This window comes from Cervus canadensis, chromosome 3, assembly GCF_019320065.1.
Source record: "Cervus canadensis isolate Bull #8, Minnesota chromosome 3, ASM1932006v1, whole genome shotgun sequence".
NCBI classification, from domain to species: Eukaryota; Metazoa; Chordata; class Mammalia; order Artiodactyla; family Cervidae; genus Cervus; species Cervus canadensis.
Window position 1 is genome coordinate 38,064,045 of NC_057388.1, and position 13,674 is coordinate 38,077,718.

General features: G+C 35.0%; 1 protein-coding gene across 1 annotated transcript in view; it reads left to right on the forward strand.

Moving 5' to 3' along the window:
• Positions 1-13,674, forward strand: part of GNAT3 (G protein subunit alpha transducin 3) — a 57,004-nt gene that overhangs the window by 18,163 nt on the left and 25,167 nt on the right. Inside the window, exons 2-3 of the mRNA XM_043462932.1 lie at positions 7,905-7,947; positions 11,663-11,804. Coding sequence (XP_043318867.1) covers positions 7,905-7,947; positions 11,663-11,804 — 185 coding nt within the window. The remainder of the gene's footprint in view (positions 1-7,904; positions 7,948-11,662; positions 11,805-13,674) is intronic.

The following is a 13,674-nucleotide window of genomic DNA, read 5'->3' on the forward strand; positions in this document are numbered from 1 at the left end:
GGTGAAGGGAATAAAATATAGGTATCTAATGTACTATTTTCTCAAAATTCCATAGTTTATAAGATTATTAAAATTAAAAGTTTGGGGAAAATAAGTGTGCATTGGGATATTATTTTTCTGATAAAATAGGCAAATATATCTGCAAATACATCCATATTACTTTGCAAATGAATTCTTTCAAATACTTCATGAGCAGATCACTTTAAAATCATAAAAGCTTTTTAAGGAAATCCTTCTCAATAGATTACTTGATAAACTTATCAACAAAATTTGACAAAAACAGGCCAAATCCTTCATGAATGCAGATCCAAACACCAAACCAAAATATCACCAAATTGATTCCAACAATGTAAAAATGTATATTAAAAGAAAAAAGCCAGAGATAAGAGAGAACTCAAGAATGACTTGTTGAAATACTATTGGAACATTAATATTATTCACATTATCAGAGGAGAAAGAACATCATGATTATGACAGGAGATGCACACACATGTGCATGACCACACACATACACACTAAACCAACTTCTTTTATATATTCTTGATAAAAACTTTTATCACACTAGAAATAGAAGGCAATTCCCTTAACAAAATAAAGAGTATGTACAAAAACCTGTAGTAATGGTCATACTTAATAGGGAGTATTTAGCATCATTAACTACAGGTAGTGAACAAAGACTTATGATGATGAATGGACTGACAGTTTCCTGTCTTTGACCTTATCCTCTTCAATGCTCTCATCAGGGATTTGGGTGAAAGTGGATAAGGCAAAATTTCCCACTAGAGTAAGATTTAGAATTTGGAAGGATAGAGTTTCAGGTAAAGTCAGTATTCCAAGTGGTCTAAACTAGCAGAAATGTTTGGCCCAAATGAACAGAATTTAGCAGATATCTTTAACTGAGGTTCAAAATCAGCTATACACATGTAGTATACCCATATAGTATGTGGGAAAATCAGTTTGCTAAGTGATGATGTAAAAAAAGTAGAAACAAATTAATTGCTAAAAGTTCAATATAGGTTAAAAACGTACAGCTACAAAAAAAAAAAAAAAAAGAAGAAGAAAAGAGGTAAACTAATCATAGTGTCTATTAAGAAAAGTGTTCTATTTAGAAATAAGTACTAGGATTGAGGCAGATCTATTTTGCACCCCTATCTTACTAAACAAGAATATCAGTACCCTTAATAAAATCACCTATATCTATGGCAAAATTTTAAGTCAGACAGTGTTTCAGAAGGACATTGGCTCTTGCATGGAGTGTGATTCAGAGGGTAAGGAATCTAAAAATCATGTTCCACAAGAAAGGATGAAAGGAGTCAAACATATTATAACTGAAACATCTCTTGAAAAAGAGGTGGAGAATGTTTCAAATAATAGAGAATGTTGAGAACTCATTGTAAGTTAGACTTTATACCAACTATTTCAAACTACCCAAACGCTATGAGATAGACATCAGTAAGTCAATTTTATAAAGGAGGAAACTCTCAAGAGATTAACTTCCATCAAGACAGACAGATTCAGCAATGAGTACAAATTCACATTTATTCCAAAACATGAGTTTGCTTATTACATTTCACTACCCACTATCTAGGCTATATGATGGGTTGTAACATGGAAGAGACAGAGAAATTTGTTGTTGCTCAATGAGAAAGAGGAATAGTGAGTGAAATAGAATTGCTTCTAAACAAGAAATGAAGCTAAAAATCTTTTATGCCAATAGTCTACCAAAAGATTAAAATCATAAACTGCACACCCACATGTCTATGAGATATTGACATTACCAGTTAATAATTTAAAAGAAGGCATCATTATAAGATTAGTATTAGGCTGTATATTGTCACCCTGCTTATTTAACTTATATGCAGGGTACATCTTGTGAAATGCCAGGCTGGATGAAGCACAAGCTGGAATCAAGATTGCCAGGAGAAATATCAATAACCTCAGATATGCAGATGGCACCACCCTTAAGGCAGAAAGTGAAGAACTGAAGAGCCTCTTGATGAAAGTGAATGAGGAGACTGAAAAAGCTGGCTTAAAACTCAACATTCAAAAAACTAAGATCACGGCATCTGGTCCCATCACTTCATGGCAAATAGTTGGGGAAACAATGGACACAGTGACAGACTTGATTTTCTTGGGCTCCAAAATCACTGCAGATGGTGACTGCAGCCATGAAATTAAAAGATGCTTGCTCCTTGGAAGAAAAGTTATGACCAACATAGGCAACATATTAAAAAGCAGAGACATTGCTTTGCCAACAAAGGTACATCTAGTCAAAGCTATGGTTTTTCCAGTAGTCATGTATGGATGTGAGAGTTGGACTATAAAGAAAGTTGAGTGCTGAAGAATTGATGCTTTTGAACTGTGGTGTTGGAGAAGACTCTTGAGAGTCCCTTAGACTGCAAGGAGATCCAGCCAGTCCATCCTAAAGGAGACCAGTCCTGGGTGTTGGAAGGACTGATGCTGAAGCTGAAACTCCAATACTTTGGCCACCTGATGCAAAAAACTGACTTATTGGAAAAGACCCTTATGCTGAGAAAGATTGAAGGCAGGAGGAGAAGGGGACAACAGAGGATGAGATGGTTAGATGGCATTACCAACTCAATGGACATGAGTTTGAGCAAGCTCTGGGAGTTGTTGATGGACAGGGAGGCCTGGCGTGCTGCAGTCCATGGGGTTGCAAAGAGTTAGACATGACTGAGCGACTAAACTAAACTGAACTGATAATATTGGTACGGGAGTCAGGAGCTTAATTTCTTTAAGTTAGGTCTAGGACTTTAGATGAATATCATAATTTCTACTAGATTCAGTATTCTCATGTATAGAAAGAAGATGCATGCACAGCTGGTTGGCTTCTAAGGTTTCAGTCTGCTGCACAGTTATGTGATTTTAAGAGTACCTACAAAAAAGCTTCTGCAGTATTATAAATCAGGGTTTATTTTCATTTTGCCTGTTTTAACAAGTTACGAAATGAGTGAGCAGGGTTTGATTGTGTTTAGGTGAAATTTAGTTACATGTATAGATCTATAATGGCTTCTCTGGTGGCTCAGACAGTAAAGAACTCACCTGCAAAGCAGGAGACCTGGGTTTGATCCCTGGGTGGGGAAGATACCCTGGAGAAGGAAATGTCTACCCACTCCAGTATTTTTGCCTGGAGAATTCCATGGAGAGGAGCCTGGTGAGTTACGGGGTCCTGGTGACTCATGGGGTCTCAAAGAGTAGGACACGTCTGTGTCACTAACACTTTCACTTCACACTTCATAGAAATCATGTAGCCTTAAAAATGTTTGAATATATTTGCAAATAAAAATATGGAATAAAATCTCTAATTTATACTTATTAAGAATAACATAATTTATGAGTATTAAAGTATGAATTAAGTATGAACTTAAATATTTAATTATTTGAAACATTTTCTACTTTGAAGAAATAAATAAATAGCTTGTTAAAATTCCCTCATTACACTTTGACCCAGATAATAATATTAGTTATGATCACAATTAGGAAGGAACAGATTATTTCAGGATGCCCTTGGCCTGTGTAAACATGTTATTTTGATGTCTATATTTGGCTGTGTAGCATGATCTCATCTTACAAGAATGGAATGATTATTGTGAACTAAGACCTAGTAACATTGTGAGAATGGGACTCAATAATTTATTCCTAAAAAAACCTTGCAGTGGGGCAAATAATAAATTAGATTTTGGACAGATGGGCTTTTCTTTAGGAATTTTCATCTTATTGCTATAGTTGCCTATACTGGGCCTTCATATAGAAGCCTAAAGCCACTACATAGAGCAGGAAATTATCCAGGTAACTATTTTAAAACCTTTCAAAGGAAAATACTGTTTTCATACAGAATTTCATTAAAGAGTACATGCTGTTTTTTCAAAAGTGATTATTCTGCCCATCTGACACACATCTGAATGATGAATTATCAACAATCTTTATATAACATACCCATTAGCATCAGAAATAGTTCTGGAAACTTGCCAGATCTGAATGTACTATAGTTGTGATTATTTAAAAAATCTTTATGTGTTCAACAGTGGTTCAAATGTGTATCTGTCCATGATACATATGCTGGTACAATTCTGGAAAATTCTTTACACAGATTTTTATTCTCAAGATAGATAACTGAAATTAAATGACAATTATCTAAATTATTTTCACTTTATTGTAGAAATTATAGATATTATACCATTATGTAACTGATAGTTAAAAATGAGACATTCTCAATCTCTCAGATTTTCTCGAAAGTTTTTTCATTCAGTACTTCCACTCTAGTTGAAGAAAATGCAACATTAAATATATCTGAATGGATAAGTCCTGGGGTTCCTATTGGGCCAGTTGCTTTTCCTCCCATATCCCCAGAACTGCAATTTTCAATCTAGTAAAACTGCAAACATAGAGAAGTAAGATATACTACAAATCTTTTAGTTGTATAGAATGATGCTGCAATTTCTAATGTCTACTTCTACGGTTGGAGTTTTTATCAAAAACTACCAAGAACAGTTTTATAATCTTATTGAATAATTTTTCTTTCAAAGTGATGCAGTATGGAGCAAAATAGCAAATTACATAAAGCCAGTAAACCAAGATACTGTGCAAAGCTCATTGATTTATTCTTTTTTTGCCACCCTCACAAACATAGCACTTAGCCACGGAAAATAATATAGCTAGTTGTCTTCTGTAAACAAGTGAGGTGATACTTTAATGTGATTTTCATTTTAATCTCAAATTTCTCATTCTTAGACATGGCAGCCTCTACTAAATGGTTGTGCCCCATCTGTGAGTTTTGTTTGATTAGATTTAAAGTCTATGACGAAAGATTAGCAAATTTGCTGAGGTTGATTTTGCATTTATCAACTTTGTTGTGCAATTTCACACTGAGTAGTGTGGAAGAGACTAGCATTAAAACATAAAGCAAAGTATGCTGGAGGTTTACCCAAGAGGAAGCATCTATAAATCATCACCATCAATAAAATTATTTACCATAGCTTCACTACTTTGATTCCTCAGGATCCTGTAAGGTGGGCAGTTCTTTCAGATAGCTGCAGATACATAATTTTCTTAGAAAAACAAGAAAATTTTCCTCTGAGAAAGAAAAAACAAATTTTCTGTGAAGTAGAATTAAACTGAGGTGCCAGTTGTATTTGCTCATCACTGTTTAAGAAAACATTGAGTCAGGGAGAAATCATTCAATGTGAAGAAACTGATATAAAACACAAGGACAAAATGTTACTTTTGAAGTACTGTATGACTTTGAAGAATGCATTCATTTCATTGAGATTCTAATTTTAGGCATTGTTCTACTTGCTTCCGATATATGAGTGAACAAAACAGACTAATTCCGTTGCTCTTGTGGAATTTACTTTGCAGTGCTGGAAGACAGGAACATTTAAAAACTATATGTGAATAATGTGTTACTTTGTAGAATGAGGTAAGTGCCAGGGAAAAAAGTGAGGCAAGGAAAGGATAATAGTGGGTGACAGCAGGTTTAGAAATGTAGATAGTATAGTCAAGATCCTCTGATTCAATATAAATTTTCATATAATTTGAATAAAATTCTTAGATTCAGGGTTGCCAGAAGTCATAAGACTTTTGTTCCATAAAATTATACTAGTGTTGGTAAAACAAGACAGTTGATTACCATGCTGGTAAGGGATATGTTTACATCTATTAATCAGGTTTCCTAAATTTGGGTTTTTCCTGGAAATTTAAATTGTCTTAGTAGTGCTGCTTTGAAATTTGTCCAGAGTTAACAAGCACACAGGCTTTAAAGATGTCCTATGACTCAATTTCACAATAATACATCAAAGCGTTTGCTTCTCTTAAGGATACAGATATTAGTGTAAGGTTAAATATTCATTCATTGATTTTTTTTATAGGCCCTTGGTCAATATTATATTTCAATATCACATTTTTATTGATAAATGTTAATTATAACCTGAGGAACGTTGAGTTTTCCTTAATTTATTAAAGTTTAATGATTCTATATAAAAACTTTATGAACAGATTTGTATTATTCAGGTTTTATCAACTCTTGATGACTCCCTGCTTTTCTCCCATTTATAAACCCAGAATTCCCAAATTTCAAGAAGTTGCCTGATATCACTAAAATGTCTGCAAGTTACAAATGCTGGAGAGAATGTATGGAGAAAAGGGAACCCTCCTACACTGTTGGTGGTGACATAAGTTGGTGCAAGCACTATGGAAAATAGTACCGAAGTCCCTCAGAAAGCTAAAAATAGAATTGCCATATGATCTATCAATCCCACTCCTGGGCATATATCCAGACAAAACTATAATTTGAAAAGATACATGCACCCTAATGTTCATAGCAGCACTACTCACAATAGCCAAGACATAGAAACAACCTAAGTGTCCATCAACAGATAAAAGGATAAAGATGTGGTACATATACACAGTGGAATACAACTCAGCCAGTGAAAAGAATGAAATAATGCCATTTGCAGAAAAAGAAAAGCAACTAGAGATTATCATAAATGAAGTTAGTCAGAAAGAGAAAGACAAACATCATATGATATCACTTATATGTGGAATCCAAAACATGACACAAATGAACCTATCTATGAAATAGAAACAGACCAGGGACATAGAAAATAGATTGGTGGTTGCCAGGGTAGGGAGGGGTAGGAGAAGGGTGAATTGGGAGTTTTGGATAAGCAGATATAAACTGGTATATATAGAAGGGTAAACAACAAAGTTCTTCTGTATAGCCAGGAAATTAAATGTTTTTCATTAAAAGTTTATGTTTTAAAATTTTTTAATCATGTGAATTTTGTATCTTTCTACATGTTGCCAACAATACTAAAATACAGTTGTATATTGTATATCATCAACTAAATAGATGCCCCCAGATAAATGCAATTGGTTCTCTATGGTATTACTGCCACTCCCTTCCCCTCTCTCAGGAATGTGTAATCCATTGTGAGACATTCATTCCTTTGTTATTGTTATCCCAGAGGCCCTTTAGGTTTGCTTAGTATTATAAGCAGCTTTCTATTTTAAACTTAAAATTCCTATGTAACAAGACAAACATGATGATGAAAACAAAAAGCTCATCCTTCAATCAGAATAGGCTTTGAATAGTTCTGGAAATAAATTATTGTCTTTTTTTTTTCCTTGCTATTAAATCACATAGGATATAGGAAGACACATTCTTGTGTGACGTAGAGACTAGTAGCTCAGACAGTAAAGCATCCGCCTGCAATGCTGGAGACCCAAGTTCCATCCCTGGGTTGGGAATATCCCCTGGAGAAGGAAATGGCAACCCACTCCAGGGACTTGCCTGGAAAGTCCCATGGACAGAAGAGCCTGGCGGGCTGTACAGTCCGTGGGGTCACAGAGAGTTGGACATGATTGAGTGACTAACACACACAGAGAGACTATAAAGTTGGAACCATTTGAGGGGAGAGTTGAAAAATCAGGAGAGAAAAGCTTTTGTAAAGTTATGTTCAAATGCAATAATATATAGATATGTCATCACCGACTCAATGGACATGAGTTTGAGTAAACTCCGGGAGCTGGTGGTGGATCGGGAGGCCTGGTGTGCTGCAGTCCATGGGGTCGCAAAGAGTCAGACATGACTGAGTGACTGAACTGAACTGATGTTTTCCTGATGGTATACAATTCTTGGTTTACAAAACACATTCTACCTTGGAGCCAGAACTATATCTGTCTCTAGTATCAAAATAGAGGGGCTGCTACTATCTTAGAAAGTAGACAGCCAATAATACTTTATAAATCCTGATTGATTACTCTCCTTCTTTACATAAGAGGTGTCCTGTAAAAGATTAACCCACAAGAAAGAGAGTCACAGGTTTTAATGTCTATATGAACTCGGTGTATCAGTTGATAACACTCCCATCTTTCTATTGCAGGAGCAGGAGAATCTGGAAAAAGTACCATTGTGAAACAAATGAAGTAGGTGCCCACTATTTTAAATATTTACTGTTTGATGTCTGTCCAGGGGGGCTTCCTTTGTGGCTCAGCTGGTAAAGAATCTGCGTGCAACGCAGGAGACCATGTATTTGACTATGACTTAAATAAGTACTTTTGGAAAAACTAATTGATAGTCTCTAAACCAGTTAGTGGCAGAGCTGTCACATTTCTTGTGCAAATATTCCTCCAATCCTTTATCTGTTAGCATAACAGATGAGTAATATAATTTCCATTTTTCTTTCAAATTTTGCCTCTCAACAAGATGACTACTAAAAGCAATTATGTTTTAAATATATTAATATAGGTATGATTCAGGGTCTTACTATTGTGAGCATAAGCCATCAACATTTCAAAATATGTCAGTGATCCATTTGAATTTAGGAGGAAACAGTATTTTTAACTTAATTGGCATTTCACATGCCTGGGAATGAAATGCATATTTAAAGTTATTATCATTATGGATTTCAATTTATTTTTGTATTTTTTCTCTATTTTCTCTTTACAATAAACTAAACAGATCTGAATTCTGAATAAGGATATTATGAACACAAAAATGCTATAATTTAAGAATATAATATCTAAATGAGTAAATGAAATACTAAGGGGAGAGGAATATGTGAAATCTCATGACCATGTCACTGCTGGAGAATTTTAAAGGACCATCATTGCTATAGGAGAAGAAGATAATCATTTTTTTGAATTTATTTTTCACTATGCTTGAGGATCTTTTTCTTTGGAATGTATCCTGGTGACGGAATGATCCCAACTAATGATGAAATTGTCTATTTGTAATCTGATATTGTTTGGTCACTATATCCAACTCTACAGTCCCATCGACTGTAGCCTACTGCGCTCCTCTGTCCATGGGATTTTCCAGGCAAGAACACTGGAGTGGGTTGCCATGCCTTTCTCCAGGGGATCTTCCCAACCCAGGGATCAAACCTGGGTTTCCCGCCTTAGCAGGTAGATTCTTTACCCCTGAGCCACCAGGGAAGCCCACACTTTGAGCATGGGACGCATATAATATCTGCCTCTATATTCTACGAATAGGTCTAAATCAGAATAAACAACATTAAACTTATATTCCCATGTGTCCTTTAGTCCCCTGCAATGAGTTATAGCAACAGCAGCCTCTACAGAAATAAATCTATGTGTAGTTACAGTGACCCCTCACTCTCTCAACCAAGTTATGCAACATCTACACAAGTCATGTTTCCAAACATGTCACTTAACCCTACTGTGACTGCCTCAGTTCAGAACCTCAGCATTGCTAACCTGGATCAGAGTGGTATCATGCTATATCGTTTCTACTTCTCCTCTTCTTTCCACTGTGTTAGCCACACTGCCATCAGCTCTCTCTGCAGAAACTATTTTATCTCCTTCATGAATTGAACTCTTCACCTATATTAACAAGATCAAACTCCTAGAACTCTTAAACACTTCAGAATCCAACTCTTGCCTATCTCCCCATCCTAATATCCCATAATCCCCTCCCCGCCTCCTTTCTGCCTCAGAAATACTGAATTTACACAGTGCTATGGACTAGCATACCATGGGTGGCAATATAGTTTACTGGCTAAGATCACAGGCTCTGAAATCAGGCTGTGTGTGTTGACCAGCTGTACCATCCATTAACGGAATAAGTCTGGGACAGTATCTTTATGTATTTATGTCTTTGTTTCTACCTTTAAATGTAGATGATAACTTATCGATACCTACTTTAAGTCAGGACTTATTACAAGAAACAAGATGACGCATAAAGTACTTAAAACAACGTTTGGCACATACTGAAAGCTTGTTCATTGTAAGCATCTATTTGGTCACACCGATCCTTCTGCTCATTTTGACTCTCTGGAAATAACCATTTGCCCCTAAAAAATTAACTGATCATCACTGCTGCCAGACAGTCTCCCTGATCCCTTACCACCACTCCCAGTTGGGTTGATCACTTTTTCTAGTTCATTCCACCTGCCAGTATTTTTGCTATACATTATCATACTGTACAGAAATAGGATTTCATGCCCTACCTTCCTGTAATCTAGTACTCTACAATAGTGCATTCTGTGATGACAGGAATATTATTACATCTGTGCTCTCCATATGTGGCTAATGTGATTGAGGAGATAAATTTCAAATTTTATTTAATTTTAACTAACATGTGGTATGACGACTGTATGGGACAATGGAGCACTGGTCTATGTTTTTAGGGCGGAAGGACTTTTACAATTCATTCATTCTCTTCAGTGTTTGAAATACATTGCCGAAAATGCCAAGTAAATGCTTATTAATTTGAGCAGATCTAGGAATGAACTTGCAGATGGAGAGTTCTATCTCACAGTAATTGCAGCCCCTAGAAAGCGGTGTTGCGTAAGTCCCACTACAGCTGGATTTTGTTAACTTTGCTGTTAATTTGCTTGGTGACAGGTATTTCTTATTCCACGAAAAAAGGACAGAGATAAGAACTTGTTCCAGGAAGAAAACCTAAATGCCCCCAGGTTTACCTATAATTGATATTTAAATTTAATAATTAAAGTAATATTCTAATTTTAATTTTTGACAGAGAACTGGGATTTCTTTAATGAAATTATTCTCAATGTATCCATAAAAACATTTTACTGTTTTTTCTCTATAGTCTTTAACTGACTGTCTTATTCACCTAAGTTAATTGTTTAATACAGTAGGACAAACATAGCCATGTTTGAAGTATTGAATAGAAATACAGCCAGTATTGGCAATCAAATATTAAAAACAATAATAATAGATATAGGTACTGCCTTTACTCTTTTCACTAAGTGTATTTTAAGGTTTTAATGTCTTTGTGTTCTTTTTACTCCCTATACTAAAACCTCTGTGTGTATGGATGCAACAAAAATCCCTAGTAATCTCTCATCTAAATGATGCCTAATGAACACGCAGTTCATTTTAAAAGCAATTAAAAAAAAAACACAGAAAACAACAAGAATATATTATGCAATAGAAATGCAATGAAGCGATTAGCATAGACAAAGACCCTTTTAATAGGTGTGTATTTCAAAACTAGTAATAAAATTGAGTTCTGATTCAATGAGTGGAAGGGAAAGAAGAGTTCAGCCAAATTAAATGTCTAGGCATTTCAACTTTGAGAACTCAGTGGCACGTACACACATGGAACAGTGACAAGGGATTTAACAGACGGTAATCACCACTATTTAAAAGGATGCCTTTGTTACTGTTATAAATAGAACGCAGGCACTATTTTCCAGTCTGTCTTAAGTGATAGGAAAAGATGTGGATGCTATAGTAAATTACTTCATTTCCTCTAGACATCATGTTATCAACACTAAAAAAAGTTTCAGAACTCTGTGTATATCTTTGTCCTGAGAATCTGGACAATCTTTCTCTCAGAAAGAAACAATCTTGCTCAGTAAAAAGCTCATGATTTACCCATTTTAAATTGTAGTTTATCTGGAGCAAATCGTTAAGTCCTCTTTGTATTTAGCTTAGGAGCTCAGAAAGAAAATACTACGTTAAATGCCAATGAAAATAAAAACTCAAAGCCATAAAATTGGTCCCATTTATCACATACATGGATAACATTCTTCTGTTTTTAACAAAAATATATACTATAATTTTACGCAAGCAAATTATTATTGATGTGTTTAATATTAGAAAAAATGAACTATTCAACTGACAAAAGCTTTTCATGTTTAAATTATAGGATCATCCATAAGAATGGTTACAGTGAGCAAGAATGCATGGAGTTCAAAGCAGTAATTTACAGTAATACATTGCAATCCATCCTAGCTATTGTGAAAGCCATGGCAACCCTGGAGATTGATTATGTAAATCCTAGAAGTGCAGTAAGTATGCAAGTAATGACAGCTGTAGTGGAGTTTGAGCCATAAAACAGTGGGACCCAATAGATCTGTAGTATTAATCTACACCAAAATTAAGAATATAAAACATGAATTTGAAAGTATTAATTCTGTTTAGTGTAAGATTTCCTATTTTCCTTTAAATGGAACTTTCCTTTTGACTGTGTGCTCTCATCTTACTCAACAATAACTGTTTTCCCAGGACTCAATCAGCCACCAGGGAAGCTCAGTATCAAATAATACACTATATCAAATATAAATACTTATATTTGCTAAATAAGAGTCTAGTCCATAAAATCAAACTGTAATATCTCTATATTAATTTTAATTATGAGCCATTTCATTGAGATTTTATTTTTAGTAACAATACTACAACTATCAATAATGTTCAATGATAATTACAAAAACTACGTGGCACAAAGAAATGATTATTTTATAAAGTAGTTTTTTTAAAAATGCAAAATTGTATGAGAAAATGTTAGCATAATAAATATACTCAAGTCATTTGTTTACAAGGTAGCAGATAGTTTCATTTGTCTTCTTTTTATATTTTATAATATATAAGGTTTTATGTTAAAATGCATAAAAATTGTACCTACTTGCAAACAATCTATGTGCCAACAGAAAACTATTTTAGTCAGCAAATGAAACCTAAGTATTATGCAAAGAACAGTAGTTAATCATATCCTGAAACAGATGTGTACAATCTATAGGAAGAACTCACCCATTTCCCTTTATTCCCTCTGGGAGCAGCTGATTGCCTCTGGATGATGTCAACTAAACTGTTCCCAGTGTAATTTTTAGGTACCTTGTTATACTAACAAGTGGCTCAGCTAGTAAAGAATCCGCCTGCAATATGGGAGACCTGGGTTCGATCCCTGGGTTGGGAAAATCGCCTGGAGAAGGTAAAGGTTACTCACCCCAGTATTCTGGCCTGGAAAATTCCGTGGACTGTATAGTCCATGGGGTTGCAAAGAGTCGGATACAACTGAACGATATTCACTTTCACTTTCTAATACTAACAATGAATATAGAGAGGAGTGACATAGTAGGTATAGAGAAGACAGTGATACTTGTGCTCTCCCCTCGTCTCGAGAAGTTTAAGGTTAAATCATGTAAACTACCCTTGGCAGTCATTAGGATGAAAAGAAAAACACCTCTTTCATGTCCCTAAATCCCCTTTGGTTCTGCCACTTTCCAGCAGAGAGCACAGAAATGCTCCACATGTCCTTGGGGCAGATTGTAAAGCAGAGTCAGGAGTTCTGCTGGGTGTTCCTTCCATTTTTAGCTTCCCCACAACTTGGCTCCACTAAGTTAAAGATAGTATTTCTCTAGGTTACAGTTTCCCTCACATGTAAAGGGCGAACTTGAAGGAGCTGAATGCTAATATCATTTTGGTCTTATTCTATGATTTAGTGTTCATATATAGTTCAGTTATTGCTCAGACCCTGGCTTTTCTAAGATAGGTCCTTAAGATAGGATTTTAAACTGACCCTTAAGAGACAACTTGGAATAATCCCTTATTTACAAAAAATAATAATAAGGGCCAGAGAGGATTAGCAATTTGGCCTGCATAAATAACTAGAGTTAAGGCAAAACTCAATTCTCCTGGTTTCTGTTATAGTGCTTTTCCCTATGCAAGGAGTTTTGTAAAAATATTGTTTAAGAATTAAGACTATTTCTTTTATTTTCTTTCTTTTAAACAATAACAGTTCTTGGAACAGGTGTTCCTTCTACATTCCTCTGAGAACGATTTAGCAAGTTTGAATTTGCATGTGTAATATTCCATATATTTGTGTCACAACCTTGCCTACTGATACTTATTCAAATATAATTTTTGCTTCATGAAGCCCAA